This window comes from Ambystoma mexicanum, chromosome 14, assembly GCF_040938575.1.
Source record: "Ambystoma mexicanum isolate Mex_15411 chromosome 14, UKY_AmexF1_1, whole genome shotgun sequence".
NCBI classification, from domain to species: Eukaryota; Metazoa; Chordata; class Amphibia; order Caudata; family Ambystomatidae; genus Ambystoma; species Ambystoma mexicanum.
The window spans coordinates 309,764,254-309,791,523 of record NC_090940.1 but is presented as its reverse complement, the minus strand read 5'-3'; the positions used below and the strand labels follow the sequence as shown (position 1 = coordinate 309,791,523).

Below are 27,270 nucleotides of genomic sequence, written 5' to 3'. Positions count from 1 at the left end.
ATTTTGGCACTGGTGGACACTGGATCCCAAGCTACTCTTCTGTCCAAAAGGGCCTTTGATGAACTAAATGCAGGAAGGGGGGAGAATTACCGTATTCCTCTCACCTCTCTTCCTGGACAACTCCAGAACTTTGACGGGAAGGAAATTCCCGTCGAGGGGACTGCAGATTTGGACATCAAAATTGGGCGACACAAGGTGAAACACCCGGTCACAGTAGTGACTCCAGAGGGCACCCCTTGTTTACTGGGGAATGACCTCCTGAGAAGGTTGTCACCCCTAATAGATAGTGTAAACAAGGTCCTCTGGACCCAGACTAGCCGACCATTAAAATTAAAGCAGTGTCAACCATGTTAGTTTAAATGGCACGTGCCACATGGTTGAACAAAAATCTGACCAAGTAGAATTTCACTTCCAGAACAACCAAATCCCAGATGTGACAGTAATAGCAGTAGGACAACAGACTCGTGATGGGGGGTCCTCTCTATTTCTGAAAATCAACCTTCCCTCCAGTTTAAGGTGGTATTCCACACTGGAAGGAAACTCTCTGAAATTCTTTACTAATCCACAATCAGACATTCCCACTCCTATAGTGCAGATGTGATGTGAAATCAGCTCAGAGCCTGGCTGATCTTCAGCAAATTGGAGAGCAGTTGTTCATCCCTGTTCAGTTAAATGATGGGAAGGACTCTGTTCTCGCCCGATTGTGTGTGAACAACGGTAAGAGCTTCATCAGCGAAGCCATGTTCCGCCAACTCCCAAAAGATCCAGCCATTCCCACATTCAAACTGATAGACAAATGGGAAATGGATCTGGAAACACCCAATTCGAAACATCTACTGCCAAGCAGGTATATGCTCAAAATCTCCATTGACAACAAGAGCATAGTCCATAATTGTTGGGTTGTGCGAGACGTCACTGCCGCCTTTTACTTAGGCAGTGACATTCTCAATCGCTTTGCCATTAGTTTGGACCTAATAAACTTCAAAGCTTGGTCCCGATTAGCGGATAATCCCATGGTCTTTGATGATCCATAAAAAGCATTTAGGTCAGCTCAATTGCTACCTTATGCAGTTGAAATTCAGATTAAAGAGGAAGTCACCATCCCAGAAAGGACCCGACAATTCTCCCTGGAAGTGAAAGTTAAAAGAGGACAAAAATTGAAAAACCCTGATGCTTATATTCATCTAAATGCTTCTCTCCAACAGCAAGGGTTGGGGGTAAACCCAACACCATTAGTCAACATAGAACATGACACCATTCCAATAGAGGTGGATAACAGCGACTTAAAGAGTATTACTCTAGCCGCGGGCACCATTGTTGGAATGGCAGTTGATGACCAACATTTCTCCATTGATTTAGGAAATGAACTGTTAGGACCAATCCCCAAGGACTGTTTTGACAGTGACAGTGATGACAATACAACACCAGACAGGATCTTTACCCGGCATGGGGGGAACTTCCTGGTGTACACTTTCTGCCCTTATGGCAAGAAAGATGTCACTTGTGACTTCAGAAGGGATGAGGTGATTTTCCAGGTCCATGAGGGCTGCCTTTCCCACCTGAAGCCACCAGTCCAAATCAGCACTCTGACCAGGGACTTCTCCACCCAGCTGGAGGAGGCCGCGGAGATAGCGAAACCAGAAGTCTTTCCAGTCTTCAGGCAGATGGTGGAAGAGAGAGTCAACCTAGCTGATGCCTGTGTGACTCTGGAACAGAACCAAAAGTTGAAACAAATGTTCTTGGATTTCCAAGATTTCTTTGCAGTAGACTCATATGACTGTGGTCGCACCGATATCCACACAACAACAATTCCCACGGACCCTGGCATGACTCCAGTGTTTGTGAAGGAATATTGCTTGCCTCTCGCATCCATGGAGTCCCTTACTGAAATAATTAAGAACCTTGAGTCCCGGGGAATAATCCGTCCAGTCTACAGAACCTACAATAATCCGGTGCTGGGAATATTGAAGCCAAACGGCCAGTGGAGACTCTGCGCCGACCTTAGGGAGCTCAACAAACGGGTCCATACTTCCCGATGGCCTCTGCCCTACATTGACCAAGGGCTGGCCCGGATTCAGGGGTCACAGGTATTCACTGCAATAGACCTGACCAATGGATACTGGACCGTGCCTGTCAGTAGGGAGGACCAATACAAACTGGCTTTTACCTTTGGGGGCCAGCAGTACACATGGACCCGGACTCCCTTCAGATACCTCAACTCCGGCAATGAGTTCAACATTTTCCTACACAAGGCCAAGCCCAACCTGGGTGCAGGGGGTAACTTGGCTTATGTATATGATGTCCTCATCTAAAGTTCATCGCTGGAGGAACATATAGCGGAGATCCGTTATGTTCTGACACAGTTAAGGGCCGCCAGAGCAAAACTTTCCTTTCAGAAAGCATAGTGGTGTAGAACCCGTGTTAATTTCTTGGGGCATGAGATTACTCCTCAGGGTCTCTGTCCCCAAGAAAAGAAAGTGGAAGCACTTCAGAAACTGAAAGTCCCCACAACTCTGCGGGAACTAAGGAGTCTCCTTGGACTGACTAATTACAGCAGAAAGTTCATTGAGGGCTACGCAGAGATCACCAGACCCCTGATTCATCTCTTGAAGGGGGGGTCAAGTGGAAATGGGGTCCAGAACAAGCCGAGGCAGTAAGACAGCTCAAAAGAAGCCTCTCACAAGGGCCCTGCCTAGCTTACCCTGTCAAAAACAAGGAGTTTTTCCTGGAGACAGGGTTCTCTAATACGTGCTTGACGGCAGTATTATACCAAAAGCATGACAAGGTCAATAAAGTAATCTCTTATGCGAGCAAAACTTTATCCTCTGTGGAGGAAAAATTCAACGATTGTGAGAAGGCACACCTGGCAAAGATGTGGTCATTGAAGAATTGCCACTAGTTTGTCCAGGAGGAACACATCATAGTGGAGACTCCACACCAGCCTCTGCAATATCTCCAAAGTGACAGAATCCGAGCCGGAAATGTGAGTAATTCCCGAATTACTCCCTGGATTCTGTCAATGCAAGGCTTTCCGGTGGAGGTCAGATATGGCCAAAACAAGAAGAGTCCCTTCGCGCAAGGTCTGACTGACTTGCATGATTGTGCCAGAGAAAACTGTCTCGAGGACGAAAGTCTAAAAATCAAGGACAATATGGAGGCATACCTTAACTCCCCACACAAAGTCTTTGAAGAGGACATGTGTGAGGGAATGCCCACTGTCTATGTGGATGGATGCTGTTACCATGTTGACAACAACGGGGAAAAAGAACTGGTGGCCGGCGTAGGGAATGCATGGATGAAGGAGTCCCCAGAACCCTCCGCTGGGTACAAAATTGGTCCCCGAAGTAGCCAGGTGGCAGAGTTGATGGATGTGCATCAAGCCATCCTCACTGCTGTCCAACATCAACTCCACAAACTGGTCATAATCACAGATTCAGATTATGTACGGAACGGGTTCGTGGAGCACCTGGATAATTGGAAAACCAGAGGCATGTTATGTGCTAATAACAACCCCCTGAAACATGGGAAGTTAATCCAAAATATTGATGATCTGGTCACATCGAATGGGATGACCATCTACTGGAAAAATATCAAGGGTCATTCCAAAGTAGAGGGACCAGACAAAACTGGAAATGACTTAGCTGATCAGCTGGCCAAAAACGGGGCCATCCAAGGAGATCTAATAGAGATTGAGTCCCTGTTGGGGGAAATCCAGGTTACTGCTATCACTAGGTCCCAGATAAATGCTCACAATGATCTTTCAACTGCACAATGGAGTAAGGAGACCCCAGATTCTGATTTGATTACGGCTTAAAAGGGGGATCCAATAATTGGTAAGTTTTACCAACACATTGAGGACCCTGAGAACTTTCCCCTGATGGATACCGATTACATTGGGAAAGAGGACCTTAGAGTGTTGATAAAATGTCCAAAGATGTTCCGAATCCAAGACGGTTTGTTGGTAAGGAAATCCCAAGCTGGCCATGATCAGTGGGTGGTCCCTACCTCATTCCGAAGCCTGATGTTAAGTCACGCCCATGATGCGGCCACCGCCAGTCATAGGGGGTTTCATACAACACTTGAGATCTTAAGAGAGGTTGCATACTGGCCACACATGGGGCAGGCCCTCAACCAATACTTGAAGGGGTGTCTTGTGTGTGCACAATTTCAGCCAACATCCCTCACACACCGGGCGCCTCTCCAAAAGAGGGGGATGACACTGCCATGGTCAGATTTGCAAATCGACTTCATAGGCCCCATGATTCGCTCCTCTAGGGGAAACAAGTACATGTTGATGGTCACATGCTTCTTTACCAAGTGGCTGGAATGTCTCCCGGCCCCAAACTGCAAGGCAGAAACAGCAGCTGCCCTGATGATCAACCACATCTTTTCGTGTTTTGGTCTACCCGAAAGGATTGAGTCAGACAGAGGTAGCCATTTCACCAGCGAGGTAATGACAAAGATGTGGGAGATAGTGGGGGTCAAAAGGAAGCTACATATTGCCTACCGGCCAGCTTCTTCTGGGGCAGTAGAACGCTACAACCGGACCATTGTGAGCATATTAAAAAAGTTTGTGGCAGATTCTGGGCAAAGTTGGGCTATCCGATTACCTCTGGTCCTAATGGCCATCAGATCTACCCCTTCATCTGCAACCAAAATGTCACCATTTGAGCTGATGACTGGACGCAAGATGGTGCTTCCCCAGCATTTGCTCTACAGGACCCAAGAGCAGACATTGATAAATGCCTCCACAACTCATGAGTATGTGGAGAATTTAAGGAAGCACCTCCAACATGCTTTTGCCTATGCTCAGCGAAATCTAGAAAGATCAGCTGATAGCATGAAGACCCATTACGATTTGAAAACTTCCAGGAAAGTATATAATGTGGGAGACCGGGTCTATCTATACAATTTCCAAAGAAACCAGACCAAACAGCGAAAATGTTTGCCTACATGAAAGGGACCTTTTGAAATTATAGACAAGATCTCCCCAGTTGCCTACACGATCCGCATCCCCAAAGGTAGTGTGGCAGAAGGGGAAGACAAGTGGGTCCATATAAATCAGAAAGTGTTGCCATCCCAGGCACACTCTGCAGCAACTGGAGGAGTCCTCTGCAATACCAGAGGGGGCCGCTCCAGAGTAATTCAGTTCCAACCCTAAAATATCCCACATATAGTCTCTAAAATATTATGAGTCTTGAACGAAAATGTCTTATAATTATATCTTGTTTTTTTTTAAATAAGAATATAAATGTCTATTGATTTATAAAATGTATATGCCGCCCCACTATATCAATAGTGGGGGAGAAATGTCTACGAATAGGTATTGCTGCTTTGCTTTGTCATCCTAGGAGAAAGAAAACCTGGAGACTGACCACGGAAGACGACCTGGGGACCGGGAGCAAAGATCCGACGGGCCCGGGGTACTGTCCAAAACTCCCATCAGGACCGGCGAGGAGAACTGATCGATCCACCCTGATGGAGGAAAAGATGCTGAACTTTGTCATCTGCGTAATCGGAAGAAGATGATGCGCACATCCCAGCGCATGGATCAAAACATCCTTTGCACCCGACTCCCCCTTGACTCGAAATCAAAGCGCAGTCGGGCGGGGGGGCTTGTTGGGTGTCCTGACCCACGTTTGGACTATTATGCTGCAACATTTGGTGCTGTGGGTTTAAGAAATCCAAGATGGCGGAAAAACCCACATTTGCGCCAGAATCCAGGAGAACCGTGCAGTTTTGCGCACACCAAAATGGTCCCCTGACCTGCCACCCACCAGTGCAAAGAAAGATGGTTCTGTTCAAAACCCGTTTTTTATTAATGTCAAAAATTGCTAAGATCATGGGCTCGAAACCACCAAACAAAAATCCAACTATGGTTGAGTGTTTTACTTTACTCTACTACAGATTCACATCAATGCCATGTCAAGCAAGGATCATATACTATCAAGTAAAATCCTTTCCTTTTGAAATGTATTAATTCAAGACAGCTGTCAAAAATAGGTGCAGTACCGGCATTGGACACTGACAGGGGCTGGCGCTCTATAAATCCTGGCAGGAGAGCTGTCTTGCAGAACTGTGCAGTGAACAGAAGGGGGTCTTATGTAATTAAAAGTTCAAAAGACATGCCTTTTCTGAGAACTCTTAACACCCCAGAGACCCACACCAGGAGGCAGGATATCACATGGCCCTGTTGATTGAGAGGGAGGGGACTTCCCTGCAGCCTGCTGGACCCAACACAATAGACCCTTTCAATTGAATGGAGTATTCTGATTTGGGTGTGGACTGTAAACAGAGCTCTGCCTGAAATGAGAGACATGTGATCCCTGACTCCCCCAGTTCCTAGGGGCAGACCCAAACACTGAAGTGAAGTGAATTGAAGGCAAATATATGTTTTATAAGAATACTGATAACTAATTGTAACCAGATGACAGAAATGTACAACTTTGGGATCTTTAAAATGACACATTCACTCCCAGTTCAAGACTAGGCTGGTCGCTCTGTGATGTTCTGAGGCAAAACCCCGGGAATTATGAATGCTGCAAACACTGTATTTATGCTAGAGACACGATAACTTAGATTAATATGCTCAGGAAGAGGGTACAGGTCTGTGTAAAGATTTGATGAAAAACCAATGTTGCAAAAGCTACCAAAAGCGAAAATAAGTTGTCATTTTTGAATGCAAGCTCTTAGAAACATCAGAGTTGGGCCAGAATGTACCATAGGTAATCTGTAATATGTACATGTAATGTCAACCACTTGGGTATCTGGGAAATATGTTTAGTTATGAAAATGATTTTCTAAAGCAAAAGCAAAGGGGCGTTTCTTCAACAGACTGTAAGACTCTGACTCACTCTGACACACTATCCCTTCTGAAATCAGGTCACAAAGAATCCTTTGACCTATCAAATCATGAGAGGGTGGGGCATGCAGAATGAGCCGACCCACCCACTTTCTAAAGACATAAAAAGAGCCGCTGGAAGCTAGACAGGGACATTCATTTTTCAACCTTCCACTGAATTCCTGTGCAGCACGCTGACGGAGAACTCCAGAATCCAGAACTCCAGAGATCCAGTCTGACTCCAGAACAAAACTCCAAAGAACTCTAGAACCCAACAGCTGAACTCCTATCGGCAGGCCTTCAGAACCTAGCAACCAAACCAAACTATTCAACCGCCGGGCTGTGCGGTTTGCTGCTTGCTAAGAATCCTGTGTATCCAGAACAGAACCAGTACCCAGAAAGCAGTGTGGTATCTAGAATCCACTTGATCCAGACCAGCAGAACCAGAGACCCAGACCAGACCACTGTGAACAGAACCGGTGCCTGATTGACCCGCCGAGCAGAGAGAACCGCAGCTAAACTTGTTGACCAGATCCGTGACGAGGCCATTCCTTTCAAATTTATACTGTGAGTACCCAGCTAGAACTGTGCAGAACCCATCTCTTAGCTTAAAATAATCTGATTCAAAACATTTGAACCTGTTTAGAACCGCATCATAGGAATCGTTTGCTCCTTCTCCGATTTAAACCTGTAAAGTGTCATTTTGCCATTTTGAATCATTATTTCATTTCTGAAAAACTACCTTCACAAAATCGTCCGTATCTCTTGAACCGTTTGTGCTAGGAGCTGTCGTTGGAAAGCTAAGATTCTAGGCTTTCCAACGAACCCAGAACCAACTTTCTATTCATTATACTTTTTCCGTAATCACGCTCGACGCACTCGGAAAAAGTGCTGCGATTTGCGATTTGGCTCAAAATTCTTCACTTGTCAAAATAGCAGCTTCTTGCTTTCCTTTGCTGAAATTCGTTTGCAACCTGACAAGTGATTCTGAACTAATTTAAAGTAGCTATCACCCACCCTGAATCTCTTATAGGGAATTAAAATCATTTTTAGCATATTTCCCCCTTCTTTGCAAACCACATTGAAGTATTTGCCTGTGTTTTAAAATCATCCCTGTGATCTAAGCTTGCTAGGGGGGAACTGAACTAAACTACAGTTGATTGTATTCCTGAGAACTGTGTGCTTCCATCTTTTTATATTGCATAAGGGGGTGGGGGGTGAATTGCCAAAAGGGGAAAAGTGATTATATTATCCTTTGCTGAAATCATATCAAGTTTATTCCTGTGTTGCTTCTTTTCCACCTTGCATTTCCTTGTACCATATAAAGCATTCTCAGCTACCTTATCCTCTATACTACTCCTAAGTAATTAAACCAGTGTGCTAGTATAACATCATCCATTGTTGATCACTGTCATATGTCTAAGTGTGATATCAAATATTACTTTATTATAAAAGTGTGATATATATCTATTGTTTAATTTTTCAAATAAACCTTTTTAATTTGCAAAACAAACCTACTTCTTGGCTCAGTGGGGTCAGGGGGATTCTAAGAGAGGGGCGTTATCGAAGGGTTCAGCATCCAGATTATAACTTGTCATAAAAATATATAAATAAGGGCTTCCCTTGAGCAATCCCAGACAAGGCACTGACTTAGTGGGAATGCTTGATTGGAGTCATTAACAAGCAGTATGTATACGTTACGAACTATCCCTGACTTCCATGTATGCAAGGGTTTGTTGGAATCTAATATAATTCTTTCGAAAAACTAGGGCCATCGAAAAAATTCCACAATTTGAAATCCTGTATGGATCGGATGGCAACAAAAAAGACTTTCTATATACCTGGAACAAATGTTGCAAAGACATACTGAAAGAACATGATATCAACTTGGACACGCTCCATGGAAACCCTGACTTAGACAAGAAAAAAATCAGGCAAACCGACTGGATCCAAACCGGCGAGCAAAGATGGACCAGCAGACTTATGAGGAACGCCCCATGTGAGGCAAATGGACTCAACAAACCACAACGTTACATCGAGCGCTTCCCTGAGCAAAACTCAAGATGACTCTACATGTATTTCCGTCTTAATGTTTTCCAGACAAAAGAGCGTCTTCCAGTTTGGGCCAAATTTCACGCCTTGAGCCCGACATGCAGGTTCTTTAACAGTGAGGTTGAGACCTTAAAGCATCTTACCTTGTTCTGCCAAAAACTGCGACAATGCAGATCTAGTCACTTAGGCCTTGTGCTCTTGAAACAGCCGTCTGCACAATGCCGATGCATGAAGGAGTCGACAGGATGCTTATCTTTGCCCTGACTAAGTTCTTGAAGGACATAGAAAACCTGTTGACACCCAACAGCATCGATGCATAGTGACTCTAAATAGTGAAATAGGATAAAGCCTTGTTTGGAATCACATGGACATTGTGAAACATTTGAATAAGGCCAGAAGTGTTAAATCTGTATGTTCAGTATTTTAAAGGTTTGAATAAATCAACAAAATAATAAAAAAAGAAGTAGCAGAACGATTCAGTAGCATCATCAATATTTTTCTCCTTTATTTCTCTGTAAAGAATCTTTCAATTCTAAGTGGAAAATGCAAAACACGTTTTTCCTGGCAAACCACAAGATTGTGAAGGTGTGGTAGCAAGTGCGAGGGGTATGGGGAGCCTCGATAATTGCAACGTGTGTCCAATTTGAAAAACAGCCCAGAAACTTGGAAACAAATGCAAATACACTAACAGGTGACTATAATCTTAGCTTTTTGTAAAAGAGGGTGCAGGTTGGTGTGAGGTGTTATGGTTGGGATTCCCCATACTGTAAATACAAAGGTAGGGAAATTAGTTCAGCTCTATCCCCAAATAACAGATATACAAAACAATGCTAAAACATTGATGTTTAGGAAATTACTGTTTTTAAACTTGAAGTACAATCGCATTTAACTGCCCATTTTTGTTGGCTTTTTTCCTGATGTTTTCGGCAGACAAACAGAAATATTCATACAATAGTAACACAATGGTCTTTATCATGTAGGAATTATGATCTACATAGGTCGCAGTACAAGGTGGGACTGCAAAGCCCACTCCGGGTTCCTTTCTAATCTCCATATCCTCTCTGATGAGATAAGATATAGGGGCCCCGTTTCTGGATGAAGTCTATGGGAGGGTGTCCCATTGTTGGTGGGAATGTGGCAGGTCATGGCAACACTAGTTTAGAGCCAGGGTGTCCTGGAAAAGGGAATCCTTCCCCATGAACTGCCAGGCATCTAAGGGTTCCCCACAGTGGCTGGCTAATTAATCACCCACAAATCTTGCACAGGAATGGAATAAGCTGTAGCAACCACTAGAACGCAGCAGAGTCCCATGTCCCAGATAGGACCCTCGCAAGAACAGGAGGAAGGAGTCGGCAGCAAAGCAATTAAAGAGAAAGACGCACGGTGTAGAGCCACATCACTGGATCTTCTGTGTCAGGAAAAACTTTCTTTTGGCAGCTTTCCTATCAACTTCAGGGGGTTCCCCATCATATCTGCAGATGGTGTTTGTGATCCTGGACTGATATCTGGGAGCAAGATGTTTTTTAGCCTCTCTCCCTGGCTCGCTCACTTATTTTATGGGCACTGGTCAGTCCTTATGGCTGCCACTGCAAGGAGACTTCTGCCCCCCCTAAAATCCTTTATAAACAACGTTTAAACCTTCCTTATGGAGCGCACTGCAGGGAAACCTTATTTACCCTTTTATATTGTTATTGTATTTGTTTCACTTTCCAGTGCAACACAGGCAGGCTCTTGGCAGTGGTAACTATTTTAACCATTTTGGAGACACTACCATGCCCCACCACATTGGTGGTCCAAGATAGCTCAACCTGGCATTTTAAGCCTTGCCTTGGCTGTTCTGTCCTTGTTGGCCTTTTTCCCAGTCATGCATTCTAGCCATCTATTTGTAAGAAGCCTGGAAAACGCTGCGTGAGTGAACTGAGTGGAAATGGCTAGGGGGTGCATACATCAAATACACATTCCAGCCAGATTGATATCACAGTTGCTGGTTTGTTGCTGAAGGATTATGGACAGTCACCACCTGTTTGAATGGTTTAGCTCCTGTTGATGGGCTGGGTCACCCCTGCCCTGATTATACATATTAAGAGGGGATATGGAGACATTCAGCAGAAGACAACCAGAGCCAAGAATCCGAAGTGACCACTGATGGATGTGAAGGACTGCTGCCGGAGCCACCATTGGACAAGCAAATAAACTGCTGTGACAAAGCTCCTCTTTTCGACAGACCTGTGCCTGGCACCTAATTTCCCTTAGCTTAGTGGGCCTACAAGTCTCAGGTCCAGCTCTAATGTCCCTGTTCTTTGGAGCTCAGAAGAGTGGATGTGCCAGTATCTGGCTTGCAGCCTCTGGATTGTGGACTGTGACGAATCGGGAAACTTTGTCCCTTCTTCCCTGGGGGGAGCCACCCCTTTGAGGCCAGGGAGACGAGCCCGCTCAGCAACACCCTCCATAGGGGTTTGGGAAAGCGGGACCTCGCTGGGAGGGACTCCCCTTCAGGGGACAAGGACTCCTATTACTATGGTTAACTCCCAAGAAGTATCTGCCTACATGCGAGTAAGAAAGACTGACATCACATCTATGGGCCTCATCACGAGTTGGGCGGTAGCCCTTAAATGAAACGGTAACGCTATTATTGCTGGATTTAGGGACTGGCCCAATCACGAGTTGGGCGGAAAGTTTGGAGTTTTACCTCCAGCTTTTTACTAGAGGTAAAACTCCTGATTTTCGCCAATTTTCGGTGCTACTACCTCCAGCGCAATTACCGCCGGCTGTAATAATGCCCCCAAACCCCATTGGGTCCAGTGGACCCAGTGGGGATTGGGTAATAACCGCCCAACCGCTACTCGTGATTCGGCGCTAATAGCGCCGGACTGAGTAGCGGTAGCGCTATTTGCGCTGGCGTTATCTTAGCGGTAATACCACCGCACTCGTGATGAGGCCCTATGTGTTGGACTCAAGGTAACACTGACATAACCTGTATTTGTGGCTAGAGAACAATGCACCACTTTTGAATCTCGGAGCGAGAATAAATGGCCAACAACCCTCGAATCAGAGAGGAGAACCCCTATGCCTCCGACGTCAGCAAGGGGCAGAGCCGGCTGGAGCATGTTAGAAAGTGGATGCCCAAACCAAAGGAGATGCCGTCCGCCCAGCAAAGCAGCGTGAGGGCCTGTGAAGCAGAGGCCACTCAAAGAGGACTGTACCTGGAGGCACGACCACGTATGGCATGCCCGGAGCCCAAAAATAGCTGCCGAATCCGGGAACGAAGCGGGCACTGGGCCCTCTGTTCTCAACCTGAGAGCCAAGCAACGAGAGAATGCTGGCATGAGCAGAAGACGTACACCGCTAGTATCCAGTGTGAAATAGCAGAAAGCTGTGGAGAACACTACAGCTGCTATTGAGACAGACCCTCTATGGAGCAAACCCTGCAGGTACACAGGTTACCAAGGTCGGAGAGAGGGAAGGGCTACCATAACCCCATCCAAGGATCACAGGGACCCTAGAAGAGGGGAAACACGAGATAAGAAGAAGGGTTGCGGGAACTTGAGAAACTGGAGCAGTACAAAGCTCCAGAAGGGTCACAGGGACCCGTCAGAGCTAAGAGAATCAGACAGACAGAGGGGTCTCCAAAACCACAGTGAGACATTGGGACAGAGGAACCCAACAGAGCCTTCAGGGCCTAATAAGCAAAGTGAAGAACAGATACAAGGGATGCACAGAGACACCCAACAGTTGATTAAAGTGGGAGTGATCAACAAATGTGGTGCAGAGAGATCAGGGAAAAATCCCTCCACCTAAAGAATTTGAGGACATTTTGTTTTTTCAAGGGCTTTTGAAATTTGGGGAACCTTTTGAGGATTCTTTATAGACTGCCAAGAACTGTTTCTTTGAAGGGAGCTGTTATTAACTGATAATTATTGGATCCAGACCCAGGAGGGATTATTGGGATGCCTGGGAGAAATCATGGAGGGTGGCCCAGTGTGCAGAGCACTTCATGTTTTTTTCTTTTACCTTTTTCTAAGAGGTAGGGCCAGTTTAGTCAATTGTTTTGAACCGAGGTCTATTTTATTTTGGACTATCAATGAGCACCTTAGTTTAGTTTTGTAGAAAGGGAACACTTTTAGCAATAGGGTCACTGAGGCATTTTCTTTTTATTTTAATAAAACTATGTTTAAACCATGTCCCCTTGTCCGAGTCCTCCTGGCTTGCCACATGAATCTTCCACTGCCTGAACATCAACTTGCTGCAGCTGTTCTATGAAGAGAGAGGTGGATCTGAAGCATGAGCCCTTGTGTCCTGTTGCATCGTGCCTGCTGACTCTGTATCTTTAGTCTGCCACATCTTCCAGCTCTTGTGTACAGGCATAGTGCCTTAAAAAGAAAGTCCTGAGCAAATACTTTAGATAAGGGGTCAGGAGAAGCAGCAGGAGAAATGTTCTCGACCCACAAGTTTGAGACCTGCAGAGTTTCAAGTCCGCACATTGAATGGTGTCTGATGCACAGCCGATGCCCTTGATAGAGCTGGTCAGCCCACAAGGTGGTCCAGGGACACTTCTAAAGGCTCTAGAGGGCACGATCAGTCTGCAGATTCCTGAATTGGTTGATCCCACCAGTTTAAGTCTCGAAGCATAAACAAGGGTCTTCCAGAGATTGGTCCACAGATGCAGGGATTCACTGGGACATGGCTGGAGACAAAAGTCCTCCTTGGGTAGTGAAAGAGGTCTTCGTTCCTATGAAGATCTGAAGAATGGCTGCTGGAGTCCTCCTTTTATTCTACATTTGAGCCAGGATTGGCTCAAACCCACAAATAGGAAGCATCTGCACCATTCAAAACAGCAAGGATGTTGTACAATCCTGGACATTATATTGCTCAAACCCACAAATAGGAAGCATCTGCACCATTCAAAACAGCAAGGATGTTGTACAATCCTGGACATTATATTGCCCCACATCTGCCCAGCAACTGAAATACCCCTTGCCAGAATATCGAAAGGGGGACCAGACTGTCCCAGCCCCCACATCCAGTGCACACATACTGCTTTGCCTGGGAAAGTCAAGGATTTGCCTGTGAAAAGGCATTCCATATAAGGTATTTCCTTACTTCAGAGTGCAGGAAGATGGTTAAAGGTCAAGATAGCCAAAGGACTGGGAGAAAAACACATGGGGCCTCATTACGACCCAGGCGGTAAGTTACCGCCTGGGTCGTACCCTTACCACCATGGTGTAAACTACGTTTACGCCATGGTGGTTGGCGGATTTACCGCCCCATTCCAAGGTGAGTGGGGCAGTAAATCCCCATTTCCCATTTTACCCTTCCCCATTCCCATTTTCGCCCCATAGGGCATAATGGGAATGGGGAAAGGCGATAATTACGGCACCGTAAATTACGGTGCCGTAATTATCGCCAAGGTCCCTTTGCGGCATTGATTTTAACGGCTGCAAAAAGCAGCCGTTAAAAGCCATCCCGCAAAGGGAACCTTGTAATCAGGCGTTAAGGGTCGGCGCCATTTACGGCGCCGTAAACCCCTTAACGCCTGAGTCAGAATGAGGGCCATGGCATAGCCATTTTCAGTATGTTACTCCAAAAGGCAGTAAAATGAAAAAGTTCATGCATGAAAAACAAAAGGATATGGTAGAAACATATCAGTTGCTACAAGCTCAATCTGGATACATCATGCAAGTGACAGAATGTTGCTAAAGGAAAGAGGAAAAAAGTACCCCTGCCTGACTTCACTGTAATGTGATGCATGCAACTTAAAACACAAGAAATCTTGCAAAAATAGACCGGGTGGCGTGGCACTAGTATCTTTTAAGGACTGGTGCCCCGAAAACAAATTAGCAAAGCAAGGTAAGTGAAGAATCAAGGTAAGTGAAACGGAAAGTCTCTATTTACTTTCACAAAGCCAGACCAGGGCAGGGGTCAAAACATAGCAAAAAGTTGGAGGGGTTCCATTGATGTCAATGGAGGGAAATATGTAAAAAGAAAATCTTTCCTAACACTCATGTTTACACCGTCTCTCTTGAAAAAATACTCCATTCTCTGTCAGCAGTTCATATTTGCCCCCTCAAAATGTGCTCTTATTTTGGTTGATATTAGCATCTGGGCAAATGGTCCCTCCAATGACTATAACTAAATGCTTGCAGATGATGTGGAAATCGGGGCTTCAACCAATTTGTTGAAAAACCAGCCCATAGTTTCAAACTCGAGTTCTATGATGCTTGAGAATTCAGCAGTTGCACCCTAATCAGTATCTTAATGGAAGATGAGCTATGCCATAAATCCAAGTCACCACCTGGACATTTGACACGTTTTCGGAAGGCTGAACTGGAGCAAGATGGACTTCAGCCAAGCACTCCTGTCACCAGATAACCCAACCCCGATCTGCCTACTAATATCATTTCCTATATTGACTGGAAAGTCACATTTTCCCATTGCAAGCTAGTCTTACCCAAGACCTGCAAACCTGATACCAATGTCTCACTGAAGCCACCAGATCATGAATGTAATGGTAGGAATCTAGAAGGAAGATTGGTTCAATTCAGCTACCTGTAGACCACACCAACTTCTGCCTATAATCTCGAGAAAACAAGTTTGCAGGTACTAGAGCGCAAAGAATGTCCATTTCCATTCTTGCATTGAAGATGCAGAAAGCTCAGCCAAATGACATTTTCTGTTTAAGTGCCCCTAGATCTGAAAGCCTACTTCGGCCCTTTAGGAGTGAACTGTGCAAATGTCACCCCACCCAAATACCTCCCTTCACTGTTCTGAAAGTATATGGCCATCAAAAGAGGCACACAGGTTGTTCTTGTTCATGTGGAGTAGATATCAAACATCTTGGCTTCCCTCAAAAAGGATATTGTGCCCAGGACTCTCATCTGCCTGCTTGAGCCATGTTGGTAAACAATACTCAGTGAGCTTGACCCTGGACATGGGACCACAATCAGAGGTTCATGGATTTCCCCAAGCAATCTATCCCAACAATTGCCCCTGTGTTATTCACAGACATTATAAATGCCATTAATGCCTTGCTTTCATCTGTTGAAGTCTCCCTGGTTCTGAAACTATGGAATCATCACTCCACTTCTAAAGAAACCACCAGTCGACTTTGACATCATGGCACATTATTGATCCATCTACGGTCTTCCACGCATCTCTATGGTATTGGAAGAAGATGATTGTAAAATATTTCAACCCATTCAGCCCATCCAGTGCCTGAAATATGCTAAACTGAACATACTCCTCATATGTCATACTGGGTTCAAGAACTATGGTGAGTGACCTGTGCATATTGAAAACACCGACCCTCTGCAATATATTCCTGCTACCACGTCGATCTGAGGCAGACCTGCTGAAATATCAAAGTGTACTAAAGACTATCCTCCTATGCTCCATCTGCGGGGACCTCACACCTTGCTGTTCCCTTTCCCAATACAGTTTTCCATTGCCTATTTGCTCAATACATTAGCAGCCGTGTTTTTTTATAATGTAAAGCCTAAGACCATTGTAACAGTAATTACCATCAGGCATAGTAATTGTAGCCGCCTGTCTTTCGCAGCCACCTGCCCTCTCCCCCCCTCCCCTCTCTTATTAAAGTCTGGCAGTACCCCAGTCGCCGTCAGGCATAGTAATCGTAGCTGCCTCTCTTTCTCATCCCCAGCCCTCTCCACCTCCTCTGCCTCCCCTTGACCTGTTGAAGCCTAGAACTACCTCAATTGCCATCAGGCATAGTATTCGTAGCCGCCTGTCTTTCGCAGCCACCTTACCCTCTCCCCCCTCCCTCCCCCGCCTCCTGTCTTGGCAGCCATTTTCTCCTCCCCCTCTTCATGTCCATTAGCACTTACTCCTATCATTTGTCCCATGACCTCAGATAGCAGCATGTCTGTCCCCCCTACCCTTCTTGTTTTCTCCTCCCACCCCCCCAGCACTACTCTGAATCACTGTCTGACCTATTATGATAGTCGCTTGTTTGTTCCTCTCCTCCTCCCTCTCTCCACACTCCCCGTCCTCCCCCTCCTCTTGTTATTCATGCACTACATCAGTTGTCGGCAGGCATAGTAATGTTACTGCAGGTGTTTGTCTCATTCTTCCCTCCCCCTTTTCGCCTTAATTGTTCCTTGCACTACTTGAAATGTCGCCAGGCTGATTATGATAGTTTTTTTCACATTCTAAATTGTTTCAAGGATTTGTAAGAATGTAATTGTATTCTCCCATTTTCCCTCCCTCCTTGAAGCGCTTTGAAACGCGTTGTGTATAGGCGCTATACAAATAAACAATCAAAAAATCTGATTGTATTAACTGCATTACTTTGTGCATTGTATTAACTGCATTACTTTGTGCTGTGGTTCCTCCCTACCTTCAGGGTAGCTCGTTCATTCGTCGCCCACCCATTCTGAATTCTGTGTCCAGATGTTTCAGGCTGGCTGAACACATTCAGTGCAAAGTGGCCAGTCTAGTCTTCTCCTTGGCTTTCTTTGGGCTCCCCACAAAGAACCCATTGTTCTTGAACCTTTATATTTGTTTCTTTTTCTCATTTTAAGGTTTCCATGAAATAGCTACAATATACCTAAAAAAAAAAAAGTTCAACATGTACATTTTACCTTGAGCAGAGATAATAGCAATATACACAGTTGCCCTTTGGCCGGAGGTACAGTACTTATTTAATTTTTTTAAATAGAAATATATTATTGAAGAATTGCCCATTTACTTTTTTTAAATAGAAATATATTATTGAAGAATTGCCCACATAAGTAAAATTATGCATGTTTATTTCAATAAACATGAAAAGGAAGATCTAGAATTAAACAGTGCGAACATACAGCAAACCCGCCAGTTGAAAACAAATACCAAACCTAGCCCAACATGTTTAATAAGGGTTCTTCTCCAAGACTTGTTAGACAAAAGGCTTGTGTTTTTTCACTTATTTTCTCTCCAATCTATTTGTCCATCAACCTTATCGATCCACCTGGCTAATTACGTGAATTGTAATACAGTGAAGCCAGCTGAGATATGCACACAATGTGAGATTTTATGGAGGTTGAGGGTAATGAGTAAGATTATTGTTCAATAACTTTATCTTAATTTGTACAGCATAACCTCTCCATTACCACATTTTCCCTGTTGTTGGTTGGAAAAAATAACACTTTGAATACGGTTTCGCATGTTGACGTTGTTTATTTATTTATAGGTGATAGAGGAATAAAACATCTGTTTGTGCAAGACGAGCTCCTGAAAGCATGCCTGTCCCTATCACACTCTAAATCCATTCTCATAACCACCGGATTTCCTACGCACTTCAACCACAATCCCCCGGAGGAGACGGATGGCCCTCCAGGAGCCATTGCTATGGCAGCCATGCTTCAGGCCCTGGGAAAGGAGGTGGCCATTGTAACAGATAAAAGAGCCATAGAAATGAACCAGAGCATCATTGAAAATGCTGTTGAAGAAGGTAAGCTGGGCCCAAGGATAGATTCAGACTAGATAGTCATTTTTTCAACTCTGGATGACAGATCTACTTGGAACAGTATATGTTGGTAAGGTATATGGGGAACATTGGGACACTGTATGTAAGAGTACCTTTGTTTATTGGACATCTACTCACTGATTGCAGCAGTATTTAAATTTAATGCATGTGCCATTTAAATGTGTGTGGGCTCGAATGTTTGCTTTGTAGACAATAACATACTTATTTTAAGTTGAATTTCTTTTAAGTCTGAAAGATTGGCTTTTGAACCCACTGATGACTGTTCTTCAAATATCTGCATAATACTTCAAATGTTCAAATGAGGGCCTTTATAGAATCCCCAAAATTAAGGTCTAACACTTCCCTTCTAAATTGCCTGCTTTATTCGACGTGTGTTTTGATTGATCAGGAGGACTCAGACACTTAGGTACAGTGTTCTCTAGTTTGTATTTTTTTTTTTTTTTTTTTTTTTTTTTTATTTTGGTTGGCTGATTATATCAACCTTTCAAAAGGATCACTCTTGAGTTACATAACAATTCTTGACATATGACAGATATGTACTATTAAATATATAACATTTACAATTGTTAACTTGCAAGTATTTACATCAGAGTGAGAGGAAGAATAAAAATTTCATTCAATGTTTACATGGTCAGTTAGCACACATGCATTGACAAACGGTCATCATTATCATAAAAATAGTAAAAAAAAAATAAAAACAAGCAAAACAGAAACCAATTCACATTTAGCATCTGACAACAGACTGTCTAGTTGTTTGGCAATATTGTTTTTATAAACTGTGTGAGAGCAATGTGGATTGTTGTTCGATTACTCGTGACTAAAATAGTCCAAATTTCAGATTCAAGATGATTACAAGTCAATTGCAATACATTACTAAAATAGCATTCACGCAATCTGTTTAAAGCCGGACAACTTACCACTAAATGCATCAAGGTTTCTATTTGTTTTTGATTTAGGCAAAATCGACAATATCGATTTTCTTTAGCGATTATGCCTCGTCTAGCAAGGATTTGATTTGTTAGATGCAAATTTAGACGTGTTCGTAGCATTTCAACGCGAACGATGTTTGATGGACACTTCAAAAGATAACAAGCCATTTGCTTATATTTTTTTGGTGGAAAAAGGCTCGCATCATAGTCCATATATTTAGAGCATAATTGGTGAGTTGTAATCCAGTCATGCCAGTAAATTTTTTTCTTTGCCTTGTCAGGGTTATTTAGCAACAGCTCAATTGAAATGTCAGCTTCTACCAACCAACCCAAGATGCTCTTTACCCACTCCTTCGGAAAAGCATCATGCGATAAGCGCATATACAGTGCTAGCGTACGCAAGATATTTGTGCTGTCAAAACCAAGAAGACATTTGCGATAAAAGTTACACATTTTCCACGCCACCACTGCAGACAATGAAATTAAGCCCAGTTTGTATTATTTATCTTTACCTTCAAAGAAAGGACTAACCTTTTCCAAAACCTATCACTACACGTCTATAACAGAAACAAATCAAAGTTTTCTCGTCAGGATGCCAGGATGTCTAAACATAAATTGAGTCCTCTGACCCAAATACTACTCTAACCCAGTTTCTTTCCTTATCTCTACAACAAAGACATGCTTTTGAGAATTGCCCATTGACCAGGATGGCTGCTGGCTGCTGGCTGCTGAACCCCAACCCTATGTGTTTATAGTTCCGGGCATACAATTTGTGTCATGTTGGAGTGCCGTTCTGGCACTCGAGCCAGGCCTCTTTGCTGGTCTTCCAAATCTAGGTTACTCTTAGTTCTTCTCCCTTCGGGGAGATTTTCATCTCTCTTGCTCCCCAAGCTGGGGTCCTCTCAATCTCTTTGCCACTCTGGGGCTCTGCTCCCTTTCACTTCACACTCAGGGTCTCTCTCTACCTTTCCCCATTATGGGGCTTTCCTTCTATTCACTCCCCACTCTGGGGCCTCTTCCTTCTTTCCCCACTCTGGTGCTCTCATTTTCATCACTCCCCCACTCTGGGGCGTGCCTTTGTCTCTCACTATAATCTCAGGGTTTTCTGTCCTCTACCAGCTCTGGACTTTGTCTCTTTCACACTCTTCCCCCTGGTGCTTCTTCATTCTCTCCCCACTCCAGGGTTTGCCCTGTTCTCTCTCTCCCTCTCTGGGGCTTCTTCGTTCTCTCCCCACGCCAGGGTTTTTGTCTCTCTCGCTTCTCACTCTTTTCGTTTTGTTTTTGTTCACTCTACTCTCTTTCTCCTCACCCAGGGGTTCTCTGCCTCCTTCTGTTCTGGGGTTTTTCTTCTTCTCACCGCCACTCTTTTTGCCACCCACCCCCTGTTCTACAGAAGTCACCGTGTACCTGCTTACGTTCAGCAGTGCTCCTCGGGAGGGCCTACTCTCACCATGGAGCCGCTTATGGGACTTGTCAATTGGACTCTATGCTGGTAGTCAGCGACTCTTCTCCCCCATTTCTCCCTCCGTAGGCGGTTTCTCAGTGGGTTATTGCCATGGGCCTCCAGGGTACTCTGTTCTTGCTCTCTTGGTTGCTCGGACCTGTTCCGGCTGCTCCTCTGCGCTGCCTGCCTGCACTCTCATAGTGCGCACTGTGGACCTGGATGCCGCGTCTAGTGTTCTCTCTCAACCATGCCTCCTCTGGGCGCTTTGACACAGTTGAAGTCTGCAGGCTTCCCTTAGACACTCTCCTTATTGGTTCTTTTACTTACACTCCTCTCTGGGCTTGTTTATTCATCTCTCTGCTGTCTTCCAGGAAGGATGGACATGTTCAGGTCCGAAGCCAAGTCGGCCATTATTAAAGGGGTTATAGGAGTATCGTACACACTAGTCCCACATACCCTATGAAGGTGTTAGTTTCTTTGGGGGGAAGGATGGTGACTTAAACCTCTCGGAGGTTTTACTGTCCCCTAAGGAGGAGTTACCACCAGAGAAATCCCATTTACCCTGTCACCTAGGGAGTGTTAAGCATAGTGGGCTTTTCTTCCTAGTCCCAAAGGGGGTGGCTCCCCCTTGGGGAGAGGTCACAATCTGCTTGGATTTGTCACAGGGGACAAAGCAACAAAATGTAGCATTGGTCTGTGCTGTCCTTTTTTCTCCAGACTTGTAGGTCGTCCTATTCACACCACGATAAGGATTTTGGAATTTGGAAGTGGCAGCCACATAAACAAAAGCTAAGTCAAAGCCCAGGGTCCATGCCAAGACTCTCTCTCTCTCCTTTCCTGTACACCAGATTCCCTTCCCCAGTCCTTTTCTTCTCTTCTGGTGACATGGATGTGTTTTTGTGGTATTTGTTTTACATGCTAAACCTATAAGGAGTTCAGCTTGGTTTTGTCTACCTTTCTTGGGATACAGCTAGTTTCAGTGCCTCATAACCTTGGATCACACTGCATATTTTTAGATTTCTAAAGTGCAAGGTCTCCCTGGTACAGTTTATTAAAGCTGGCCTGCACTCATTGTGACTTCAGTGCCTTGGCTTCATGATGTCTGAACTGACAGAGCCTCCTGCAATTATCTTTGCTACAGATTTCTGTGGTCGCACACACCCCCAGACTGAAGAGTTGCTCTTCCTGGACACTCTGGCCTTTTCCTCTGTGAATGGTTTAGGATTTGCTCCCAGGTTGTCCAAGTAGGCAAACCCAGCACCCATACTTAGGAAGATCTGGGGACTGTTTGCACCAATTTTGCTGAGGTGTCTCTCACACCTAAGGTTGTCCATGAAATAATCTAATTAGAAATGTCCACGGAAGAAGAAAACGAAAGATATTTGAACGTAAATGACTGTTTGTCTTTTTCTCCCAAGGACATTTCTGGCAACCCGCTCCTCCCACCTCTTTACTTACCTGTTGGCAGCACACTTTGTTGTGTGCCGCTGACTCTGTCAGTCCCCTGCAATGCCGGTTCCCTTAATTTACGTGCATGGGAACCGGTGCCGCCCCGGTTGACATGATAGCGAACAAGGTTGCGGGTGACACTCCCGCTTCCCCTGTTCGCTATAATGGTAACGGTATGGTAGAATTGTTTGAAATGTACAGCTGCACGTAATTTTGGTACAGCTAAAATTCAAACAATGCTACCATTTCGTTTTTTTTATTTTCGATCTTTCATACGATACCCACTCCTAAGATTTCTGACCTGCCTAACAAGGTGCACAGCAAGGCAGTGAAATGCAAGTCTGGTTCTAGTGCTGAGGTTCCGGTGAGAACCCATAATGGTCTTTGTACCAATGCTCTGAAGGGAGATTGTGCTGGTCCTTGTACTGCGGCCCCCCACTCCAACGTGTCCTGTGGACAGTGTTCTGAGGCACATAAGAAACAAACATAAAACCCTTTCAGTGGTTAAACACCCTGATAGTTCTGCGGCACCGTCGTTATGGAGAATCAGTACCAGATCTTTGAAAGAGGGCAATCTGGTGCATCATAAGCACAAGAAGAGTAGCATAGGCACCCTTTCGGGACTTGCTGGTGCACATACTGCTGGAGAAGCGGTTGACTGCAGGTACCCTCACTGAGTGGGAGGGGGACTTGGCAGGCATTTGTTCCTGAGAAGGAGTGCTTCCAACGTCCTGAGTTGCCTAGTCCAAGCTCTAGTGGATCTGCCTGAGATGAGGCTTTTGCCTCCACTGGCGCAGCCAGGCTTGTATGATAGTTTTGGGCGGATGGTCTGCTAGGTGCATAGTTAACTGGAGAAGTCTGATCAGGAGCACACACCCTGCCTGATGTCCTTGTTTGAGGATGTGGAAGGAATGTTGAAGGAAGAGGCTGTTGACTACCTCTCTTCTCCCCAAGGTGGGTGTTCCTGCAGGAGGCACCACATTTTCCTTTCCCTTATGTAAGGCTATTGCATGGAATGCCCTACTTGGAAAAAAAGCTCTAGAGTCACTCTATATGCTACATTCAGGGTTGACCTCTCCATAGTGCCAGCTCTGTTAATTACCTTGATTTCCCATCATGGGTTTTCATTTTGGGGCACATTGCCAGACGTTCCCCTGTAGATTTGTGTGGTTATGCTTAGCCCTGCCCTGTTTCAAAGTCCGCTGCCTGTCCATTGGCATAATGGTGTGGGTGGCCAAGAGGGCTGCCACTCCTTTTGGAATGCAGAGCCCGAGGCAGAAGGTGGAGGATCCCTGTCCAACCCACTGTGCACTGGGTGGGAGGCAGGGGCTCTCCACAGTAAGACACTGTGGGACTATCCATTTAATAGAGCTCTGGTGTTCCCTGCTCTCTGCGCACATGCATGGAAAATCAAAACTAGATGATGGAGCAAACCTTTATTGTCTTGTACCGAGGAACCCTGGGAAAAGGGGATGGGCCATGAAACAAAACCAATCAAAATAGAAGTGTCCCACAAAAACACAGTAGAAACCCATTCGATAAGGGCAAGTCAAGAAGGCGGGCCATGGCCTTATGTCAGAACTCTGTCGGAAGGGTGTGGGTTTTTGGAGAAGGGTATTCAGAGGAGGCTGGAGGAAAGGGCAGACACGAAAGATTAGGTGGGCAATAGTTGTAGAGTAGAGGATAGTGAGAAGACAGGGTAGGAATAATAACGGGAGGAGGAGGAATGGAGACGAGCAAGAGAGGAGGAATAAGGACACAGGAGGACGAACATGAGGAGGTGTGAGAAACTCAGAGGAGAAGAGATAAGACAGGAGGGGAAAAAAGTAGGAAGGGAGGTGAAAAGGCAGCATGGGGCACAAGTTATACCATCAGAGAGAGAACTAGGGTTTAGTCTGGAGTAGGGCAAACCCTGATCTTGAAAGGCGAGCTTTGGCTAGGTGGAGGAACGAGCAGGTGGCAAACTGTTCAACAGGTGAAGGTTAAGAACAGAGGAAATAAAAGGTAGAGGTTGAGATCCCACTCTTTCTACCAGTCAAGTCATCTTGCGACCATGAACGGTACAGTTGACAGCGAAACATAGTAGTTCAATGATAGGATAGTTCTTCCTTGGGAACAACTTTGACTGATATAGAGTACCATTTGTTCCTCCACATCCTTTATCTGGGACAGGACCGACCCTAAAAAGTCTGACTTGGTGAGGACCCAGCAGTGACAAAGTTGGGCTTTTAGTTTTTCAGAAGCTACTTGTGCCCCTTCATCCCAACTGACCAGGTTAGGGTAGGTTTTCCCCAATGTATCTGTTAAGTGTGCTGCTATTGGGGAATAATTGGGGACAAAGTTTCTAGAGTACCCCACCAACCTAAGGAATGCTTGAATATACCTTTTTGTCCTTGGACAGGGGGGCATTGTTTACAGCATACACCTTGCTGTGATGAGGGTACAGCAGGCTGTTTCCAACTTGTAAACCCAAGTATTTCACTGAACCTTGGGCCAGATGTAATTTTCATGGATTGGCTCCAGATCCATGGTTGCAAATAACCCTTTTTAAAATCTTGAGTAGATGAACTTGGCTTCCCCTAGATCCTCTAACGTATCAACGTTACGTAGCATGTGGAAGCATCCAATTCAATTGGGATATCTCATTTAGCCTCCTGAAATCAATACAACATCTCCACGTTTGATTGGGCTTAGGCACCAGCGCTACAGGGGGGGGGGAGTCATTTGCTGTAGTATCTCTCAATGATACCCAGGTCTACAAGTCTAACATCTTCTTCAGCTTGTCTCAAACTATCTTCGGGCTTTGGGGAACCATTAAGGTTTGTACAGGGTTACTCTTCTGGGGGGGGCTTGCATTTTGATATGTGATATGATATGATATGGCATTTATAACGCGCCTATACACAAGTGTTTCAAGGCGCGACGAGGCAAGGGAGGGAAAACGGAGGGAAGACAGAGACAACGATCCTACTAGGCCAGGTGACATTGAGATTGCGCAAGTGCAGGGGAAGGGGGAATGGGGAAAGTGCAGGGGGAAAGGGGAGGGGTAAGTTCAGTACATAGGATAACAGTAAAATAAAGACAATAAATAAAAGTGCAGCCAGCTGGTGGCAGTGCAAGGGTAAGCGCAGACATCAGGTGTCAAGTGCTAGTAGGGGCTGTAGGGCTACACAAACAGTCCCTGAGTGCAAGGGTTGCCAGGGGGGAAGTGCCGGGGTGCAACTAGCAGGGAGGGGGCCCTGGGACCGAGATCAGAGGGTAGCCAGGTAACCAGTGCAGTTTCAGAATCAGCTAGGAGATCAGCAGGGGAGAGGAGGAGAGAAGGCAGAAGCGAAGAGGAAGGTCTTGAGGTGCTTCCAGAACCGGAGATGGTTCTCAAGTTTCAGAGGCAGGGAGGCTGTTCCAGAAGGAGTTACGCTCACCTGGTTCCCACGGGGACGTCGATCTGGACCGGCCTGGTGCTACGTAGAGCCGAGATGACTGACTGCACACCCCTGCTTACTTCGTTTGTCGGCTCGTATGAATGTCTTTCTGCAAAGGAGAAAGGGAATTAACCTCCCGTAATTCGAGTGTTAACCCACCTTCCACTCCCGTTGTCTGCCCACTGACCACTCCCGATGTTCCCTCTTGTTCTCACCTGATGGTTTAGAAAGGTGGGCTCTCCATCCTGCATCGAGCACAGGGGCGCGTAGACGACCAGTTACTTCACTGGCGTGGAGGAATTGGTGAGTTCCAGTATTGACTCTAGGATCCAATAGTTGTAAGAGTTCAAATGTCTGATCTTCACTCTTTCCGATTCCTTGTAGGTTGCCGACTTAACCACCACGAAGAGTCCAAAGGGCAGTTGGTGAGAGTCAGGTAAGTCTATAGTGGTTTTCCCCTTAGGGGCCGGGGTACGGCGATGATGCAGAGTTAACTGCGCCGACCCGATATGAGGTGAGTACCCCCTGCGGTAAATCAGGTAAGTCTTTGGGGGGTTGCTTGTAATGTCCAGTGGTTTCCCATTAGGGGCCGGGGTGCGGCGGTGATGCAGAGTTAACTGCGCCGACCCGAGATGAGGTGAGTACCCCCCGTGGTAATCCGGTAAGTCTTTGGGGGTAGTTTGTATTGCCCTTTTGCATTCCCGTGCTCACCTGGCTTCTCTTGTCCCCTTAGATATCGGAGAGCGGTGTGGAAATGCTGAGCCTGCGATGGAGTGAGGAAAAGCTACACTGGATGGTGAGTGCAGCGCGGCGCTGCGAGGTGCGTGACGATGCGCGTGCGATGACTCCTTCTTCAAGATCGACGGCGCGATGGATCAAGAATTCAGGTAAGGTTTCAAGTTTGAACCTCTTCTCCTTCTTTCCTTTTTTCGTTTCCAGGTGGTCCAGGACTGAAGCGGACGTGGCTGAAGACTGGAAGATGCTGGAGGCACGGTGAGCGTTACGCTGCTGAATGCAGAATAACGCGAAGCACGTATGGCTGTCCGGGCGTGGTTTAAATAGCCTAGGAAGAAGTCCCAGGTAAGTATTCTTCCACAGCCCCCACCCGAGAAAAAAGTAGTCCCTTAGGTAAAATAGTCCCTCCTAAACCCCATTTGGCTTGTGGCTTCGTGCAGCATGGTCTGCACCAGGTGAGTATGCAGCATGGTCTGCATTAGGTAAGTTTTCTGTAATGAGCCTGACGCCCATGGCGCCAGGACTGACTTTATCCTTATGAGCCTGGCGCCATAGGCGCCAGGACTGCACCCAAACAGCCCCGAACTGGGGTTTTTGGGCATGCTTCAAATGGCATGATACCTGCTTCCGGGGTTGCTGGGCCTGGTCTGGCTTCCCGGGGGCAGGCATCATGACAGGAGGCTCGAGCAGAAGAAAGAGATCTACCACCAACTCACTGCTTGGAGAAGCGACTAACCCTGAGGGAGTGGGGAGGTGGATGAGCGAACAGCTCGAGAAGGAAGATATTTAGGAAGAGAGTGTTGAAGGTTTTGAGGTCCCAGGCCCCAGATGGCCTTGTGGACAATGCAGAGGGTTTTGAACGTAATCCTCGCTGCCACTGGGAGCCAGTGCAGAGATTTCAGTCCTGGAGAGATACG

General features: G+C 45.7%; 1 protein-coding gene across 5 annotated transcripts in view; it reads left to right on the top strand.

Moving 5' to 3' along the window:
* The window catches only part of DGLUCY (D-glutamate cyclase), an 847,613-nt gene that overhangs the window by 560,937 nt on the left and 259,406 nt on the right, over nt 1-27,270 (top strand). For all 5 annotated transcript variants that reach the window (XM_069637445.1, XM_069637447.1, XM_069637446.1 and 2 more), the window contains exon 8: nt 18,078-18,338. In XM_069637445.1, coding sequence (XP_069493546.1) covers nt 18,078-18,338 — 261 coding nt within the window. The remainder of the gene's footprint in view (nt 1-18,077; nt 18,339-27,270) is intronic.